This window comes from Aquarana catesbeiana, linkage group LG01, assembly GCF_042186555.1.
Source record: "Aquarana catesbeiana isolate 2022-GZ linkage group LG01, ASM4218655v1, whole genome shotgun sequence".
Taxonomy (NCBI): domain Eukaryota; kingdom Metazoa; phylum Chordata; class Amphibia; order Anura; family Ranidae; genus Aquarana; species Aquarana catesbeiana.
The window spans coordinates 440,409,860-440,429,830 of NC_133324.1; the positions used below are offsets into that span (position 1 = coordinate 440,409,860).

The 19,971-nt window shown below is 42.6% G+C and overlaps 1 protein-coding gene across 4 annotated transcripts in view; it reads right to left on the minus strand.

The window, feature by feature from the left end:
- Positions 1-940: 940 nt before the first annotated feature.
- RAD23B (RAD23 homolog B, nucleotide excision repair protein) overlaps positions 941-19,971 on the minus strand; it is a 66,710-nt gene continuing 47,679 nt past the window's right edge. For all 4 annotated transcript variants that reach the window (XM_073636119.1, XM_073636127.1, XM_073636105.1 and 1 more), the window contains 5 exons: positions 19,403-19,530; positions 18,520-18,652; positions 15,756-15,883; positions 14,437-14,616; positions 941-2,314 (listed from right to left, as the gene is read on the minus strand). In XM_073636119.1, coding sequence (XP_073492220.1) covers positions 2,201-2,314; positions 14,437-14,616; positions 15,756-15,883; positions 18,520-18,652; positions 19,403-19,530 — 683 coding nt within the window. In that variant the 3' untranslated portion in view covers positions 941-2,200. The remainder of the gene's footprint in view (positions 2,315-14,436; positions 14,617-15,755; positions 15,884-18,519; positions 18,653-19,402; positions 19,531-19,971) is intronic.

Sequence of the window (19,971 nt, forward strand, 5' to 3'; positions counted from 1 at the left end):
CATGGAGTGAAAAGTTTTTGTGTTATTCATATTCTCTGAAAAATGGCCAAGAAATCAAATTCTGCCAGGGTATGTAGACTTATGAGCAACTATATACTTCAACAGTGTATTTAGCGGTTTGCTTGTTGTTCAGCTTTTAGAAACACGAGCCATACAAAAATTGTTGTAGTGGGTTGCGCTGCTTAAAAAAAAAAAAAAAAAAGAAGAAGAAGAAGAAGGAGGAGGAGGGGGGGGGGGGGTGGATGCATGCTTTTGTATATTCTGGTGTGTTAAAGAGCCCATACAAATGAATGGCTCTCTTAATGCAACACACAATAAAGCAAACACAACTAACACACACACACACACACGTAGACCACTGCAACCACCATCAAAACTTAAAGTGGAGTTCCACCTAGAAATGGAACTTCCGCTGATCCGGTTGACACCCCCCCCCCGGTGTCACATTTGGCACCTTTCAGGGGGGAGAAGATACCTGTCTTATCAAGGTATTTGCTCCCACTTCCGGGCAAAAGATCGCCACAGTATCTGCAGCGATCTACGCCATGTCCGGCCCCTCCTCAAGTCCCCCCGCTGTCTTCTGGGAGACACACAGGTTCCAGGAGACAGCAGGGACCAGTCAGAACGTGCAGCGCAACTCGCACATGCGCAGTAGGGAAACAGGCTGTGGAGCCGCAAGGCTTCACTTTCCGATTCCCTTACTCCACCCGGAGCCGAGGGACGGGACGGCTTCAGGTGAGGACATTGCGGGCACCCTGGACAGGAAAGTGTCCTTTTGTTAAAAGTCAGCAGCTGCAGAATTTTTTTTTTTGCAAACAAATCTCTGCTTTAAATTTGCCTAGCTGTCAACAGCAAGCCCTTTGACAGACATCAGTCCATTCTATCGTACAAAAGCACACAGGAATCAAATTGAACAGCAAATAATTATAACCACACACTGTACAAGGAGAACTTTTAATGTTGTGCATATTTTTATGGGTTTTTTTTTTTTCCTTTTTGCCGATTGTCCATCTGTCCATTCATCCAAAGTATATAAGTGGTACATACACAAATAGTCCTAACAGTTCAATTATATGCCATGCCCTCTTTAAAAATAACAGAGGATGTGTTGACCTCTCAAGCTCTGTCATGCCAGCTTTACAGCAGAGTAACTCTTATTGAATATTTTGCTACAGGGGGATGAAAAGTAAAACAGTGCAAAAACCCTTCTGCTAGCTTCTCACATTAAGCAGCTTGTATTGATTTGGGTCTGGTTGGTATAGGTGTTCATTCAGGAGAAGTATAGGGGTAAATGGGCTGACAGTAAGAAGTTGTTGCACAATGTCATCTGACAAGGAAATTAAGTAATCACTGAAAAAAAAAAAAATGTTACTTCTTAAACACAGCAAGTGGGCTCCATCAAAACTAAAAAACATGCAACAGTTGTTTTAAAACCTTTACTGCAATGTAAAAATTGAAGAGAATGAGCAATTAGAAACCTATCCATTTCAATTAACAGTAAGGAAAAACAAAAAAAAAAAAAAAAAAAACAAACACTGTTTTGCCAGCCAGAACAGAAAGTGGCTACTTCACACCCAATGATCAGGGATTTACTTAAATATCAATAAAGATTTATTGGAAGAAAGTGCTTCTGAACCCATTTTCATAGCATTTGCCACAAAAGGTGTTCTGTGCACTAATTTCAGGCAAATGATCAGCTATCTATAGTTTGGCATTTACATGTCATAAGTCTTCCTTAAAGCCCTAAAGTCTTACAAGGTCACAAGCTGGTGCTACTGTGAATTACAAATACCTCCAATAGCACCAGTTTTGTTTTTTTCAATACCAAGGTATATGTCAGAAAGAAAACAAGAGGCAGGGCATTACACTAAATTTTCTGGATCTAAATATACTAGTGAAAAAATAAAATATATGTAAATTAGCAGATGGTATTCAGAGGGGAAAATGCTTGCAGAAGCTATATTTTCAAATTTTTGTCTTTAATAATCTTTCCCATAACACACACTGATTGCCGCAACTGCTCAATTATAGCAGATGTATGCATTATATTCTAGCTTTTTCCAATATTTCCCTAACCCACCCCACCCTTGACTATTGTACACCAAATATTGTGGATATGAGCCCAAATCATCCCAATAAATCCAGTGAGCAAAGTTAGTGTAATGCACTGGTGTGAAGTGAGATAAAAAAATAGTCTTTTTCAATCCTCATCAAAGTTCTGCTGTAGGAGAAAATTGGCAGCCAGATTTTCATTCTTCTCGCATGCAAAATACGCCTGTATCACCAGTCCCTCAGGAAATCCTAGTGCTTTTAGCTGCAAAATAAAAAAAGGTACAAAGCATTGTTAGCAAGTTATACATTGTAGTAAAGGATATATCAAATGTACTAACACAAACCACATTCTACAAGACAAAAAAAAAAAAAAAATAATCCATCTTCAGCATTGCAGTTTTTGATCTTTCGTTTGGTTACTTCTTGATTTCCATATAGGATAGAGAAGTTACAGTTTAAGAGTAAGCTGTGTGAGACTTTTACACAGTCATAAACAAAAGGCTACTCTGTAAAGGTGCCAGGAAATACACATATGTAATATTTCAGAATTACCTGTTGTAAACACAAAAAAAGTTGTGTTTTACGTGTAGAATTCCATTCACACAGGGTACCTTCATATCTTTTACTATAGGGTGAAGATGCCACCCTCAGGTAATTGGACACTAGCATTAAAAAAAAAAAAAAAAGAAGAAGGACGACTGTCTTTTCCTGATCTGTTGCCTACAGTTTCTGATCGAAGAGCAGCCAATTTCGAAGTAATGGCAAACAGAAAGATAACACTAAAGTCAGAGACGTTACTGTGCTCCGTACTTGGCGGTGTAAGCCGCAGTCGGACCCCCTCTCTCTACCGCTTATTTTTTTATCAAATTGCTGCAAGTGCATTTATTTTATTAAACAAGATTATTTTTGGACGTACTGCTCATACATACACACACACGGCCCAATACTAAGAATAGCTGGCTTGAGGGTCACAACGAGATCTGGTGTGGAGATGGATGAGTCTATGGTTGAACATATGATCCACACAGTGCCAATGTACAACTGGCGTAGAGGTAAAGCCACCATTCATAAAATCACTTGCATCCCCTCTGTTTTACGAAGATATTAAGTACAGTGTGGCAGTTTTTTAAAATTATAATACTAAACACCTTCTAGCGCTGCTCTGCGGTCACATGACCTCCCTCCACAATCTAAGGAGAGCAGAGGGAGGGGCTGAGATTCTCCTCTGACATATGCAAGCTAGCAGAGGGAGAACACGTGACTGCACGGTGCAAGAAGGTATTTAGGATTTAAATTTTTTTTAAAAGTGACAAACCATACCCAATATCTTCATAAAACAGAGTTGATGCAAGTGATTTATATATGTTACTTTACAGCCAGAGGGGAATAGAGGCAGGAGGGGAGGAGATCGGCTCACACACAGTCTACAGGAATGACAGGGAGAGAGGGATGCAGAGACACTGAACCCACAGCAGAATGACGGAGACACGTAAACTGACCACAGTATCATGGATCAGCAGCCATAATTACCGTAGTGAGTACACATAGGGGAACAAGGAACAGGCAGGATCAACCAGGTATTTTAGAAGACAGATAAAGAGGACATGAAACATAAGCTGTTAAGTATTCCAGTGGATAAAGGGTTAATTCATGCATTTCATGCATTGTCCTGCTTACTACAAGAGAACAGTAAAGACTAAGTAGCATCATGAACAATTATGGCTGGTACCTCAAGAAGTCACAGAAAGCCACAAAGTCCATGCAAACTAGTGTCCCAGCAGGTTAGTCAGGCCATACACAATTTCTTTTGTTCAACCAGCAGGCTGAAAGAAAGAAAATGAATCAATTCCCCCATTCATGAATTTGAGGTGGACGGGGGAATCAACGACTACCGCTTGGAGAGATTTTCTCCCAAACGCTTGGTCCGAGATAAGGTCCAATCTATAATGCTTCATGAAAGACGAGTAGTTTGACTATGCTGCCGCCCGACAGATTTATTCTGGTGTCGCTCCAGCTCGCTCCACCCAAGAAGCCGATAGTGCCCGTGTGGCGTGGAGATTCCTTTTTTATAATCTTGTAAGCTTCCACAATAGCTGACAATTCCAGATACACAGGTTCTCACATCCAGTTGGTGGAATTCTGTTTCCTTCGGATTGATTGGGGACCCACAGAAAGGAGGCAAAACAATTTCCTGTGGAATTTTGACACCACTTTTAGGGAAAAACCCTGGGTCTGTACACAATACCAGTCTGTCTTCAAAAATTTGCAGGAAAGGCTCCTTAATGGAAAGTGCCTGCAGCTTGCTAATGCGTCCAGCTGTGGATATGGCCACTAAAAAGACAGTTTTGAGCGTGACCCATTTTAAAGCCCGTCTTTTTGCGACCATTTTATCCAACTTTGCAGTACTGTTGACAGGTCCCATTTTGGCAGAATTTTGAATGGCACAGTCTAATCCTAGCTAACCCCTTAAAGAACCTGCTAACTAGCGGGTCTAATGGCAGGGGTTGCTCAAAATAAACAAAAAAACACAGACAAGGCCGATAACTGCACTTTTAAACGTACAAACGTCCAGTCCTTGATCCGCACCCTCTTGTAAAAACTCCAAGATGGCTGGAATATCTGCAGACACCTTCTTGGTAGCTAACCATGAATAGAAAACTTTTCAAAATGTAATATAAAACTGCTTGGGTTACCTTCTTTCTACTAGAAAGAATTGTGTTTACCACCCTGTCCGAGAGCCCCTTAGACTTCAGGAGGCCTTCTTCAGACACCAAGCTGACAAATTCAGGGTCTGTATTTTTGGTAATAGAACTGGGCCCTGGAACAGCAGATCCTTCTTCTTGGGCAGCATGAGGGGAGGCCCCTCTGTCAGGTGTAACATGGAAAAACACTGCCTCCCTGAGACCACTAGGATCATTGTGGTGCGCTCTTGAACAAGCTTCCTCAGGACCAGAGGAATAATGTTGAAGGAGGGGGGGGGGTGTAGCAAATGCGAGACGCCCACTTCTGGGCCAAGGAGTCTATCCCCTTGGCCCCTACTTCTCTTTCCAGCGAGACACCTTGTTCCCCCTTGTTTGTTTAAATAAGAAACTGCTACCACACTGTCCGAGAGGACTTGTACATGGTGACTTTTCAGCTCTCTGGCAAATGCCCTCAGCTCTTCCCAGACCGCTTGCAACTCCCTCCAGTTCCAACTGTTGGTAATGGGAGTACTGATGCCACCCTTCTAACTCTCTTCTCCAAAAATTGCGCAATCATGGAATCCCATGATTAAGTTGGTGTATGACAAACATGTCGGGGCATGGCTGTATGACGTACCCCACCAATGACGAGTGACGCTGCCGCATCGTATGAGGAAGTGACACATCGATAGAGCAGGGAGGCGCCGGGGAGTAGGTGAGCGAAATAGTCTGACGCCTGCGCACCTCGGGTCTGCCGTGACCACAACTCATTAGTGGCTGATCTATATGCGTTTTTTGCTGTGCTGTGAAGATCGATTTGCTGTGGAAGTGTTTATCTGTTTATTTGATACTTGTAACATGTGAGTTTTATACTAAAGATTTTGAGTGCTTTTAAATAAATTTGTAAACGTTTTTTGCACTATTGGAGTATTCTTTGTATTTCACATATGGAACGATCCCTGCACACGATTCTGATATTGTGATCTGCCGATGTGACCCCTGTGATTTGGTCAACAAGCTTTTAAGCCCTAACACGAGAGTGTGGGCATTAGGAGTCGGTAAGTGGATTTCCATAGGGAGTGGGATCACCAAACACTTTGGGTGTGGTGGAAGTTGAAGAAAAGAAAAAAAAGTCAACATTTAAAGGACTGTTTTGGATGTCTAGCAGTCTTCTGAAAGATTTATGTTTCATATACGTTAATCACTTGTCACTGGGTGGGCACTTATTTATGTAATATATATTTGTTTTGCTTGTTATTAGGATTAGTTTTGGATATTCTATATATTCATAAGCACTAGCGCCACTGTGTTTGTTTTGTGTCACATAGTTACATTCTTTTTGCACAGAGAAGCACCATGTACAGCACAACTCCCTCCAGTTGGCTGATCTTTGGGACTGTGCTTTCTCCCAGCATCCTTGGGCTACTCTTGACCCCTAGTGGGCCCCACAGCCCCAGGCACTGGCATCCGTGGTGATGCGGACGGACACCGGAAGAGACCATAATAGACCCTGCACACGGTTCTCTTTGTCCCTCCACCACCACAGAGACCTCTTGGTCTTTGGAGATAGGCGGAAGGTCGTGTCCAGCAAATACTGCTCTCCCATCCCAAGCTGTTCAGGATATTGGTCTGGAGACACCTGCAATGGGCCCTTGCCCATGGTACGACAGAGATTGTTGCTGCCAGGAGACCCAGGCCCGACATAGCTGAACAGATGGAAACTGCCAGATTGTTCTGAAAAAAGGCTGCTGCCGCCTTCACCTTTTCTACTTTCTCCTCTGCGAGATAGATCTTCTGCATCACTGAGTTCACCAAGAACCCCAAGTACTGTAAAACCTGTGTCGGGGTTAGGTTCGACTTCTCCCTGTTTATCAACCACCCCAGCTTTTCCAGAAAGGAAATGGCCACCCGCAGATCTACTTGCAATTGGAGCGTGGAGGGTGCAAAAAATAAAAGGTTGTCCAAATATGGGATGACCGATATTCCTTTCAGTCTCAGAGGGGCCAGTGCCTCTGCCAGGATTTTCGTAAAAATACTGGGGGATGAGGAAAGGCCCTCAGATCGAGGGAGGCCATGAAGCAATCCGGGGGAAGAATTAACTTCACCGTAAAGATTGTTTCCATCCGAAAATTCTTGTAGGTCACCCATTTGTTCAGCGACTTCAAGTTCAATACTAGGTGGAATTTGCTCGACGGTTTCCTTGCTACAAAAAGTTGAGAGTAGAAACTGTGGTTTATTTCTCGCTGTGGCACTGGAAGAAGAACCCGCTGGTCTACCAAGTCACCAATTTGTGACAACAAGGCTGTCGTCTTCTGAGGATCCCTGGCAGGCGTGGTTACGAACGTCTTTGCAGGCGGAGTGCCCTTGAACTGGATTCGATAGTCTTCCCTGATTATCCTCAGTAAAAATGCATTTGGGGTAGTCTTTTCCCATTGTGGGAGGAACAATCTCCCTCCCACGGGAACCAAGTCACTGGGATTTGTTGGTTTTCTTTGGAGAGGAAAACAGGACACCTTTCTGCTTTCCCCTTTCCCACTGTTTTAGAGGTTGACCCTTTAGGGATCTATCACTGTGACGGCCCTCGTCTTTGGGGGCGGAAAAAACGTTACCCCCGGGGCTTTCTTACTTTTGACAGAAAAAGCCTTTTTCTTGTTGGCAGTACGGTCTAGAACTTTTTCTAGATCTTGCCCAAACAAGAGGTCTCCTTCAAATGGGATACTACACAGCCTTACTTTTGAGGCTGGGTCCCTTTAACCATAAAGCCCTGCGAGAGGAATTTACTATTTATTAGGGCAGCGGTCTTTGCCGATAGCTTGACCGACTCTGCAGACGCGTCTGCCATATAACCTGCCGCCTTGTGCAGCATGGGAAGGGAATCAAGAATTTCCTTCATGGGAGGTCCCACTTTCCAAATGGCCTTGTAACTGGTCCAGTCAGACCTCCAAATTACGAGCCACTATTGTTGTAGCCATTGCTGGTTTTAAAATTTGTCATGGCTACTTCCCATGACCTTTTCAGCAGTACCTCCATCCTCTTGTCCATAGGTTTCCTAAGGACACCCATGTCCTCAAAGGCGAGTTTGATTGATTTGGCGCACTGGGAAAAGGCCGCGTCCACTTTGGGCACTTTGTTCCAAATGCAGGCGGAATCCGCACTGACGGGGAATCGCCTCTTTAGACTTATGGAAAAAAAATTCTCCGGTTCCACCCACTCTTTTTTGATAGCGTCCGCCAGTGCGCTGTGTACCGGAAATACCCTGTTTTGGTCTTCTTTCAGGGTCTGATACATCTGGTCATGTAGGGACAAGGAGGCCTGCTCTTCTTTGATATCTAGCATCTCGTAGATCACCCCCAATAAGGCATCCACCTCCTTGAGCTAGAGCCTGTATCTGGGTTTAATTAGCCCCTGTGCTCGGAATATCTTTGGATGATGCTGTCTCACTTAGCTCATTCAAAGGATCCAATTCCTCTCCCCCCCGATTCATCACTCGCCTCTGGGGCTGAAACAGGGGGAGCTGCAGATGGTTGTTTTGAGGTTTCAAAGTTTGACAGCTTCGATTTTATGGCCTTCATTTCTTTCTGAACGCCAGAAATCAATTCTTTGCATGCCCCAGTTTTCTCCTTGGAAACCAATTTATCAATACAGGCTTTACAAAGTGGCTTGTTTCACCCTTCTTTAAATTTGTTCGTACATGACGGATGCCTCTTCTTCCCCCCTGACCTCTCCAGTTCCTTGGGCTGAGCCCGAGACAAGAGATGGAGAGAAGAGAAGGGAGGCAAAAGAAAAGAAAAAACAGACAAGCTGCTGTCAGAAAACCTTAGCCAACCAGTGGGTGTATACCTTGACTAATACCACCTGCCACCTGGTTCAGCTAGATCCATGCTGTCCTCTGTCCTTGCTGGAGCATCGTGCTGTGGATCAGGACCGTCTTGCTGGCTGGCGTTTTTTTTAACTAGACCACCATGGATCAGACGTCCATGCGTGACCCAAAATTGGTGTGTCAGAAGTCCCCACCTTCCTCCTGCATTCCACAGGCCTACGCCTGCCCCCTGCGCCAGGATACCGTAGTATCCGGCCAGCAGAACGCCGTGAGCCCCATGCGGGGAACTTCAGCCCTCCCCGGGCTATCCAGGACAATGCCAGTACCAGCTCTTACGCAGCCTGTCCGGGGGACTCAGATTCCTGCCATCCTTATCAGGTACTTGCAGACCCTCCTTCCCCCTCTCTCAGGCAGCCCCTAGGCTCAGGGGAAGGAGAGCTCCCATCCAGCCGCCTCCTCCTTCGGTGGAGGAAACAGACTGGGGAAGAGGGACGGAAGCCTTTATGGATCTGAATGTTGCGTTTCCTGCCTCTGGAGGTGGAGCCTCTCTAGTGTTGTCCTGGACAGACCACTAGAGAAAATTAACACTGCAGAAAATGCCATGTTCCCAAAATCCCTATACATTTTATATCTTATTGAAAGGTCTATTTATGGTATTTTTTTCTTCTCCCTTCTCCTTTTTCCCCTCTTCCTACTCTCTCTCCACTCTGGGGATAGCCATTATACAACGTTATGTATGTTTTGTTAGTGTGTATTTAAATTTACCCTCTCATGTATAAATAAGAAATAGGAGGTCCTGAAGAAGCGGCAACCTCGTTTTTTCCTGTTTCAACCAAACCACCATGGTCCACATCATTTTGGTGGATAATTGAGGGTATTAAATGTACAAATATACATCAGAAACATATTTTTTTACTCAAGATGTTTTATTGGATAAAATAAAAATTTGTATATTTTTATTTTATTTAACCAATTAAGAGTTTTATAGTTTGTGTTCACTGGAGGGGTGTCTAAAATTCTATTGTACATAGTTGTACAGTTTAGAGTTACAGAGGTGGTCCGGAGCCAAAATTATTTCCCTTGCTCTGACGTTTGCAGCTATATCTCACATATGTGGTGTGATCGCCATTTACATATGCATGCAGGACCTACGTGCACGGTCACAATTGCATGAGCATGGGGAACAGGGGCACTTTAAATTTCTCTCTCTTTTTTTTTTAAAAGGAAACTGCCAGTTCTACTGTAGGCACACTCCCATTTTTTTTAGTGAACTCAATGGGGTATTGTCGAGCAAATCGCTAATGAAACGAACACCTTGTCAGGTTGAGCCCAAACCACATATAGTACATCCTTAAACTCTTTCGCTGCCAGGGCCATACATCATACAGACCTGATACCTGCACGTTTCACACACAGTCTGATGGCTGTAGCCACCGGGATTGTGAAACCCACGGTGCAAGTGGGTGAAACTTGTTGTCGTGCCCACTACCGATAGCTAGCCCTGGCTCGTCACCATTCGGTAGCCCCCTTTTCCATTCCCACGAACCGGAAGTCCATAGGTAGCCGGAAACCGGAAGTAGACGGCCCGATAAAATTTGATTATTAGAAAATAGGTTTGTGGATGACGGACTTTGTAGGCATAACACAGGTAAATTAAAAAAATAATATTTATTACAAAAATAGAAATAAGACAATTGCATAGAATTTCATAAAGTATTCACAAAAATTGCCTTTAAGCATAAACAGTGCACTGCCTACATACATATACAATATTTATCGAAAACTGGAGGACCAAAATGGACCATTCTCCAAGATTGGTAAAAGGAACGAAAAGGCGGTGGTGCGTCATAGTATAGCTCAGCTCTACATGTTGCGCGTATTCAACAGACGCTTCTTCAGGAGCTTATGGCATATTATTGTAATCAAGAGACGAAGGGGAAGGGTGAGCAGAGAATAGTATCCACAGCACAGCTGGTAATTCAGGGAAACAGATCTTCACATCACTTCTAAAAAAAATCTATAAGGCAGCCTCACAACAGAAACCTTATGACGGTTGGTAATACTTGACAAAAGCAATGGAGAGTATCCATAACAACTATTGTAGTAATGTCTGGATCAGTTAGGTGGACCTCCCACTAACTAAACAGCTCAATTATCCATGGTATATGGTTCCCAATTGGTATCTTATGTAGTGAGGTTTCCTGGAAATCTCTGCTCGAGCGACAGCACCGAACGTGGTGGAGGCAGGTTTTTTAAACGCATGCACAAAATGCTCTGCCAGCAAAAGGTTTAAATGAGGATGTACAGGAAAATATTGAGGATGCTGTGAACCAAATCTTGTAACCTTTGTGGCAAAAGGACTTAGCTTTAAAGCTGAACTCCAGGCAAAAGTATGCCCTCTTAGTATTGGTGCTTTCAGATGTTTCATGTTCATATGTTTATTGTGTCTCCCCACCCGGTGTTCCATCTCTGAAAAATCTGGTGTGCATAGTTTGAATTAACGCTTAATTTCTTGTTACATCCGTGTTGCAAGACTGGTGGCTGCTGTGCTTTGAATCCCCCTGGTCACCAGTCTTGTCTCTAACCTGCTATCTTGTCTCTAACCTCCAAGTGAGCGGTGACATAAATCTGTCATGGCTTGCATTAGTGGGCAGACCCGGGAGTTTGAGACTCTTTGTCTGTTCCACCTCCTATGACCTCACACAATGATGGATGGGCCAGAGGTCTCCTGGTCTGTCACAGCTCTTTACGAAGAGTACACAGAAGGGAGAAGGGGCACAGCTAGAGGTTCACAGGGGACTGAACAGGCTTAGTCAATTCAATCATTTTATTATACATGTACCCGCACTCAATCATACCCATTCATTACAACTCCCACTGCATGATGGAAATTGTAGTTTCTCATAGGTGCAGTGTCAGAAAGCAGGATGTGCTGCACATGCCTGGATTTGCACCTCCTCCCAGGGCTGGCTTAAGCTGTTATGAATTGGAGAGATGAAAGATATTCAGTCTGTTTTTCTCCTAAATAGTGAAGTTCATAAACGATCCCAGAGTTTAACTTTAAACTTAGCCGCAGCACTTCCACAAGAAAACCCACAAGAGTCTTTGGGTCCAAGAGAAAACAGGACCCTAGGATTCCTCAGATGAGGAGTCTTCTGCATCTCCCTCACCAGAAAATTTTCATCCCCTCCACCTTTCTCAGCAGGTTTCTCCTCTGTCAATGAGGGAAGAAGGAGAGCTGGAAGGTTTCTGTTTGACATAGTCCAGACTGGAAAGTATTCCAGAGAGCTGGTGTTGCAAACCAGCGATAGATGAGGATTCCTCCCTTGACTGGAAGTGGAGGTAGGTGCCCCTGAGGCAATGTAAAGATCAGACAAGTGGAGGTAGTCACAGCTGGCCGGAACTGATCCCATGGGGATATATTGCAGTGGAAGCTATATCCATGTTCCTCCCTGCTTGATAAAAGGGATTCGAGAACTGCATGGGGGGGAGATGAATGCTCCGCCCTCTTTACTTGGCACCCAAAGCCTCCGGGACCATCCTTAAACACCGCTACTGCTGTGTAGTGCTCAGGCAGCATCCATACAGGGAATTTTAGCAAAAAAATAAAAGAGGCATAATACATAAATTAGCCCACTAAAGCTAGGCAAACCAAGAGAAGGGTAGAGTGCTAAGGATAGGGGAGACAAAGGGGATGGGGTGTCAAACCTCACTCATCCTGGTGAGCCAATCCCATGAAGACATTCAGCCACTTCACTCGTGCATAGCACCCTGCCCGTCCAAAGGGCAATATACAGGGCTGATAGTCAACATTACCGTCTGTCCCCATGTGTCTAGTGCAGCATGCAGGTACCATTCCTCCGAGCAGAAGCCGTAGGCAACAAATCCAGAAAAGCAAGTCTCCCACATGATCGCTGTGACCAATCACAGAAGATCACATGACAATTGTAAACAATGGATGGCTTCCTTTCATGCCATACATTGTGTACAATTGTATTGCTAGCTGTGATAGGTCAAAGTGATAACATATACAGGCCGTCTGTACCATGTGATTAGCTGTGGCTAATCACAGCTAATCACAACAAAACACACTGAATGAATCAATTTTATTTAGTAAAAATGGTTGCTTTTAACAGTAAAACTCGGTACACACTTTTGCGATGCGGGAACCCGCAGACTTGCAAGGCAGTTCACACTGCGCAATGCAAACTCCTGAGAGTGTCAACAGAAAGTTAACGACACCCCCAAATCAGTTTGCATAACCCACGGCGAACTGTCAGTTCGGACATGAATCAGATCGCATGGGTGTGAAATCCCATGCGATCAGATTCTGGAGTGGACCAAAAAAAGGGTCCTGTGCACGTTAGTATGGTTGAATTTGCATATCATTTAGACCTATCTGTATGGCTGAAATTCGCATCGCACAGACATCGCATGTGATTTGCTATGCAGTGTTGTGCGAATCACATGCGATATCGCACTGGTCTGAACCGGGACTCAAGTCCACTGGTTATAACGTGGAGTCATAATGTGTAAAAAACGAAGAAAAAAAAAAAAAAACACCACACAAAAAACTTGCTGATCACCTCCCCACAGTAGTACCAAGTAACACCACATTGCTCTGGTCACAGAAAAAATAAAATGTAACGAAAAGAAAAAAGAAAATAATTTTTTTTTTTTTTTTCTACACACATGCTGTCACCAGTCAGTGTCCCTGATCACTGCAACACCAGTTATAGGACATTGCTGTAGTGTACAAAAAGGGGTCATTTAGGGGATATTTGTACTGACCTGGTGTTTTCAGGCCTCAAGAATTTAGATAGATCATCAAGATTCATAATCTTTTATATAGAGAAAATATTATATTTATCTACATACACATACAGCATCTCACAAAAGTGAGTACACTCCTCACATTTTTGTACATATTTTATTCTATCTTTTCATGTGACAACACTGAAGAAATGACACACTGCTACAATGTAAAGTAGTAAGTGAGCAGCTTGTATAACAGTGTAAATTCACTGCCTCCCCTCAAAATAACTCAATACACAGTCAATGTCTAAACCACTGGCAACAAAAGTGAGTACACCCTTAAGTGAAAATTTCAAAATTGGGCTCAAAGTGTCAATATTTTGTGTGGCCACCATTATTATCCAGCACTGCCTTAACCCTCTCTTGGGCATGGAGTTCACAAGAGCTACACAGGTTGCCACTGGAGTCTAGCAGGGAGGAAATAGAAATATAGTGGGAGGAGAGGGGTCTCACAGCCCCCGGTCTGTAGTGCCCAGGTATGTGGTTTTTCTCCTTCTCCTCCACTCCCTGCCAGCACCGCCCCCACTCCGCGCAGAGCGGGGATTATTAACAAATGATCCGGCTGACACAGCGATCTCCCACTGTGAAAGGTATTGTATGTGAAATACCGATCTCTGTAATGTCCCGCCTCCTGCTCTTTTTTGTTTATAGTGCAAAAAATAAAAAACACGGAGGTGATCAAATACCACCAAAAGAAATCTCTAGTTGTGGGAGAAAAAAAAAAAAGGACAGAAATTTTGTTTGGGTACAACATCGCACGACCGCGCAATTGTCAGTTAAAGCGACGCAGTGCCGTATCGCAAAAAATGGCCTGGTCAGGAAGGGGGTAAATTCTTCGGGGCTGAAGTGGTTAAACAGTAAAGAATTTCACAAATAGCTGTTGTGTTTGTGTGTGTTCTGCTTTAAGAAAAATTTTCAATTTCATTTAACTGTCAAAATGCAGAGATATATCTTAAATTTTCAAAGCCTAATTGAATAAGCTGCAAATAGAAGCTAATGGCTTGCCATGCACAGCTGCTCCAGTTTTGATAAAATCTCCCCAGTGTTTGCATGTTAACAAGTACATACCCTTTCAATAGCTTCCTTTTCCTGAGGTGTCACTTGAATATAGTTCATATGACCACTTCCAGCTTCAGCTGCCACGCCCCTTCCTCCTCCTACTCCTACTCCTCCTCCTCCCTGACTTCCTGATTCTGGGATTGGATCATTTAACATCTGGATGAACTGCTCCTGGTGTTGACTAATTTGCTGTTTTAAATGTAAGAAACAAAAAAGGTATAAAAACAGACCAATACGATTCAAAAACGATCCAATATAAAAGATAAAGACAAGCAGGTAGGAAAACACCAGTTAATATAGTATTTGTACAGTTACAGTTACTACGAAGTTAAAAATACACAACACTAAAATAGAGAGCCATCAGCTGAAAACATGACAATACAAATTCATTTAAACCCAACTCTAAGTAGTTATTTATGAAAAAGTTAAATTTCAAGTCAGGCATTTACTTCTTAGAAATACAGAAAAGAGCACCAGACCAAATGCAATTTTAATTGTTAGTAAATAGGTCAGATAGAAACAGCTACTGCAATTTTTCTGGCGCCAAACCATCGCCACCATCAGGGCTTTAAATGGGATAAAAGCTGAATGGACTAGAAGAAACCGCGACCACAAAGATCTATATTAGGACCAGAGTTGCAGTTGTGAAGATACAACGTAATAATTGCCGATTGCCAATTCCCTATTTACCAACAATTAAAAGGAGAAGCATAGCCAACGTTTTATGTCTATGGATCACAGGAGTGGAGTTCTTTCTGTGAACTGCTTTCAGATGACAGCGGGCTAAAGCCTGCTGTCGGCTGATTTTAAGTCAGCTAGTTCAGGCCCTGGATTGATCCAGACTTTGTAGCCGGAATCCACCCAGATGCCTTGAATAGCAGCTGGCTCAGCCTCTGAGCTATCCGCTGGGAGACCGAGCAAGCCCCTCTGCACAGCTCAGCACTCCAGTGAGCGCTGAAACAGGAAACCTGGGGCATGGCACCAGCTTAAACTGGAACACAAGGAAGGATTAAAATATTTAATCCCTGTATATTCAGTAAGCGAAATCAGCTACTGAAAATGATAAAAAAAACTGAGGATTTAATTATCACTTTCATTTCAATCTGGAGAGAAGCCAATATTCTGCCTACATAATGGGCCTAGGATCCATCAGCAAGGATCAGTACTTGCAGATGCTACAAGATGCCCTTCTTTAGCGCAGCTGCCACAAGCGACTTTAAGGAAAAGGCAGGTAGTATCGTTAGATGTCAGCAGGCAAAGCGTATACATCTCCAGTCATTATACCCTACATAGGAACTAGTGCAGTTTTATGACAATAAAGAAGTTACCTGCAGTAATGAGGGATTTTCCCTCCCAATTTGTTGTAGAAGTGCTGGCAACAGAGAGGGATTCTGTTGAATAATCTGTCTCATCTGCTGAAACTGAGGTTGATTCTGTAAGAAATCAAGGGGATTTCCTAGAAATAAAATAAATGAAAAATACATATGTCACCTTATAAAAACGGAAAAATAAAATTATTTGCTGCCCTGCTGTAAACGTGCTGTTTTTAAAAAAAAAAAAAAAGTAAACCCGATCTGGCATAATTTTAACAGTAGTGAAATGCAGGCACCTCATGGTGCCTTCAAACCGATTTGAGTTGCGTGCTTAGATCCTATGCCCAAGCCCTTGCCCACTTCCACACCTTGCCTTTAAATTGTCAAATGCAGAACTCGAGTTGGCTTTAGAGGCTTTGGCATTTGACAGAATGAAAAGGCATTCTGGTCAGAAGTCAGGACACAATGTACAGGCTGGACATGAAATCTAAGGAGGCTTCTCAGCAATTATTCTAACAGGCTAACACAGTTACTCGCCTTCCCTTAAGTACTGCTGCCACTTTAAACTATTAGGCCATGCCAGGTTCACTTAAATATTCAAAAACAGGAGATTGTTGTCTGAACCAGTCAGTCTCAAAAATATCTATGAGTAACAGTTGGGATAAACAATTGAACAGGCTGTAAAAACTTGACCAATCCGTACGGTTGGCCCTTAGAGCAACTTGACTTAAAGCGGAACTTAACCCATAAATTGATTTAAAAAAAAAAAAAAAAATGCAAGGAACATAAATGTCACATTAATAATAATGCTACCAAAATGAGTGTGTGCTTTAAACTGCCTCCAGCATTGCCCAGGGAACCGCTGTGTCAGTGCTAGTCCTTGTTAAGGTGGGTTTCGTACAGTGAATTCATAATTATATGAGGTATTACAATGAATAAAAGTGATAAACTATGTATAGCATGCAATTTTTTTTTTTTTTTTTTTTATAGCTGAGTGCTGTTGGTTTTCATGAACCCTGATGAAGCAAATATGGCAAACGTGTCAGTACATGAAGACCCCGATGTATATCTAACACTGATCTGTATCAGCACCATTATTGTTTTTTTTTATGCATGGAGACATACATGTTTGTAGGAACTCTATTTTTTGCTAATAAATTGTATGGTTTTATAATTTTTTGCTCTTATTTTGGCGCCTGTACAGTCCGCCATTTCTTTGCCTATTGTCCTCTGCCTCCAGCATGCTTCTTGTTTCGTCCCGCTGGAGGCTGTCATTTTGCTGAAGCCCAAAGCCCCTGAACAGCAGTAAATCAAAGGAGAAGGAATCCATTGCAGATCAAACAGAAGCAGCTTTGGCTGGAAAGGACAGGAAGGTTCAATTCCGCTTTAAAGCTGTCAGCAGATCGACCGTTACAAATTCGGCAGTGCCTAAAAATGGCTGACAATGGAGAGCGACTGAGATGTGCAGAGCAGCGTGAGACAGTATTACTGGATTATAAAACAGTATAGACACTTCTTTTTATTGTTTTACATAGCTAAACCTGCAAAAGGGGCCAGCCTGAAGTGACCTAACAGGACCTAATTTTCTGACTAAAGTTCCACTTTAACCACTGCAGCTCTGGAAAGTTCACCCCCCTTCCTGACCAGGCCATTTTTTGCGATACGGCACTGCGCCACTTCAAATGACAATTGTGCGGTTGCGCGACGACGCGGTACTCAAATAAAATTTATATCCTTTTTTTCCCCACAAAATATCTTTTTGGTGGTATTTGATCACCTCTGCAGTTTATTTTTTGCGCTATATACAAAAAAAGAAGACCGACAATTTAAAAAAAAAAAAAAAAAAAAACAAACAACATTTTTTACTTTCTGCTATAAGACATTCCCAGTAAAGTAAAACATCAAATTTCTTCATCAATTTAGGCCAAGTAGTAGTCTGCTACATATTTTTGATCCTTTTTACCAAAGGGTTAAATGTGTTCCCTGGGAGTGATTACTAACTTGGGGGGGTGCTTTGACAAAGGGAATGTAAATTTCCATGTTCCTGCACACTCCCCTCTCACAGAACGGCCATCTGAATTGTTTACATTAGTGATGTGGTACAGAGCGGCTGCCCTGCCACAGTATATTTACGGTGGGCGGTCGCTAAGCAGTTAAGCAATAGGTGCCTGTTCCTCTCCAATCCATCTCTATAGGCCAAGTGCAAATGCATAGCTTAGGCTAGCTATATACTGATTTTTTCTGAAAGCTGAACATATTTTTCCATTCACATTATACAGCACAGTCACTAGCAGCAGCTGTCGGACTACCTAAACAGCAGCTGCATCTGATAGCAGCCACTGTTCAGCCAACAATTTTCCGCCAGACTCCTTCAGTTTTTTCAATTGAAAAATGTCGGGAGGAGGCCACTTACAAACGGAATTTCTGTCAGTTAATTGCACAGAGTAGAGCCAGTTTATACCAAGTGTTTGTTTTTATAAATTGAGCTGTGCCAAAAAAACATCTAAAAATTAAACCGTGGAAGCACTTTCTCCTACAACAGGTTTAAAGAATCCCAAGCGTGGTATATTTTTATATAGTTACTGTCCAGGTATGGTATATCCAAGCTGGACCAATGCAACTATGTAAAATATACTATGCCTGCAATTAATCTTTAAGCTACAGCTCACAGTGCATATCAGTAGTCATGATTTGCCTATTTTACAGTTTTTCCAGCAAATTTCTATACAAATTCAAAACAGCATCTTCATAACAATCACATATTCAAAGTAATATTTACCTCCAGAAGAAGGTGTAGAGGGCGTAGTTGTAGTTGCAGCTGCACCAGCTGCTATCGGCAGAGGTGGGGTAGGAGCACTGACTGCTTGGGGAGGATCAGCACCTGCCTGACCTTCTCTATCTCCTGGAATTCCCTTTAAAAAAAAAAAAAAAAAAAAATTGCTCTGTGTAAGTTTGTCCTAATCACAACCTACTGAGCAACATTTTTCATGATCAGATAACACATATATTCCATAACGAAGAAAATAGGAGCTTTACCATGTCTTTGAGCTGTTTGAATTTTTTTAAGATAGTGTAATCTAAGTTGTTACATACAGGGTGCAGAGTTTGGGGGGCACACAAGAAAAAGCTGAATACTGAGATAAGATGTAATCACTTCCAGTTACCTAGGAAACCATGCAAGGATCCTTTGCCTTGGCACCTCCTTTGTACCTGGAGGATTTTTAGGTGCACGCTGTCCTTTGCAGTACTATTTCAGATATAAACTCTGTTAGCCGTTTCACTACTTAGTGAGAGGACTGCTACTGCAGCACTCAATGTGGAAATGATGAGGATTAGAACCCTAGCAAATATGCATGGCATCTTTCAAGCACAAATCAGGTTTTTGTATTTTTACTATGGTTTGTGTAGTAATGAGTCAGTCACACTCACATACTAATGGGCTGCCTATAGATCTACTATTGAACGTGGAGTACTGTACAGCTAAGAATGCAGCAACTAGAGCCCTGAGCAGGCAGCACACTCCATTTAATCAGAGAATTGCTGAATTAAGCTCTGAAGTACATTCAGAATTGTTTTTCTTTATCGGTATACTGCTCCTTCAGAGTAGTAATTGTTCTAGAGAAGTGAAGGACATATTTGACAGTAGAAAAATATACATTTACCATAAGGAGATACTCCACAGCCCTGTCAGGGTTGTTAAAGCTGGCTCTAAGGGCAGCAATAACTTGCTCTCGTTCATAGCCCATGGACATAATTTCAGTTACCATATTTTCATATGACTGACCAGTTACTGTTGAAAAAAAACAGAGTGGTAAATGTATTATATACAAAAGTACATACCTGGCACTCAACATCACTAAAGAGCAAAAAGATTAGAACTGTGAAAATTGTTATGAGAATATATAAAATACACACAAAGCGTATCCAATCCCCCCCCCAGAAAAAAATATACTGCAGATTATCAGTCATTAAAGCTGAACTCCAAGAAAATGTGCAGGCATGCTTTGAATGAAGTCCAACAAGGTGAATGCCACCTCCTGGACTTCTCTTATTTATATCAGACAGTTTTACAGCGCTCCAGGAGGATAGCCATCGATACACTCCGGGGCTCTGAGATGAGAGACATGGTCTTCTCACACACAGCAGCTCTGACAGCCCCTACCCTCTGCTGTCCATTTACAAAAGCCTTTGTATTATGTGAATGAGTTCACATAATAAAAAATGCTCTGAT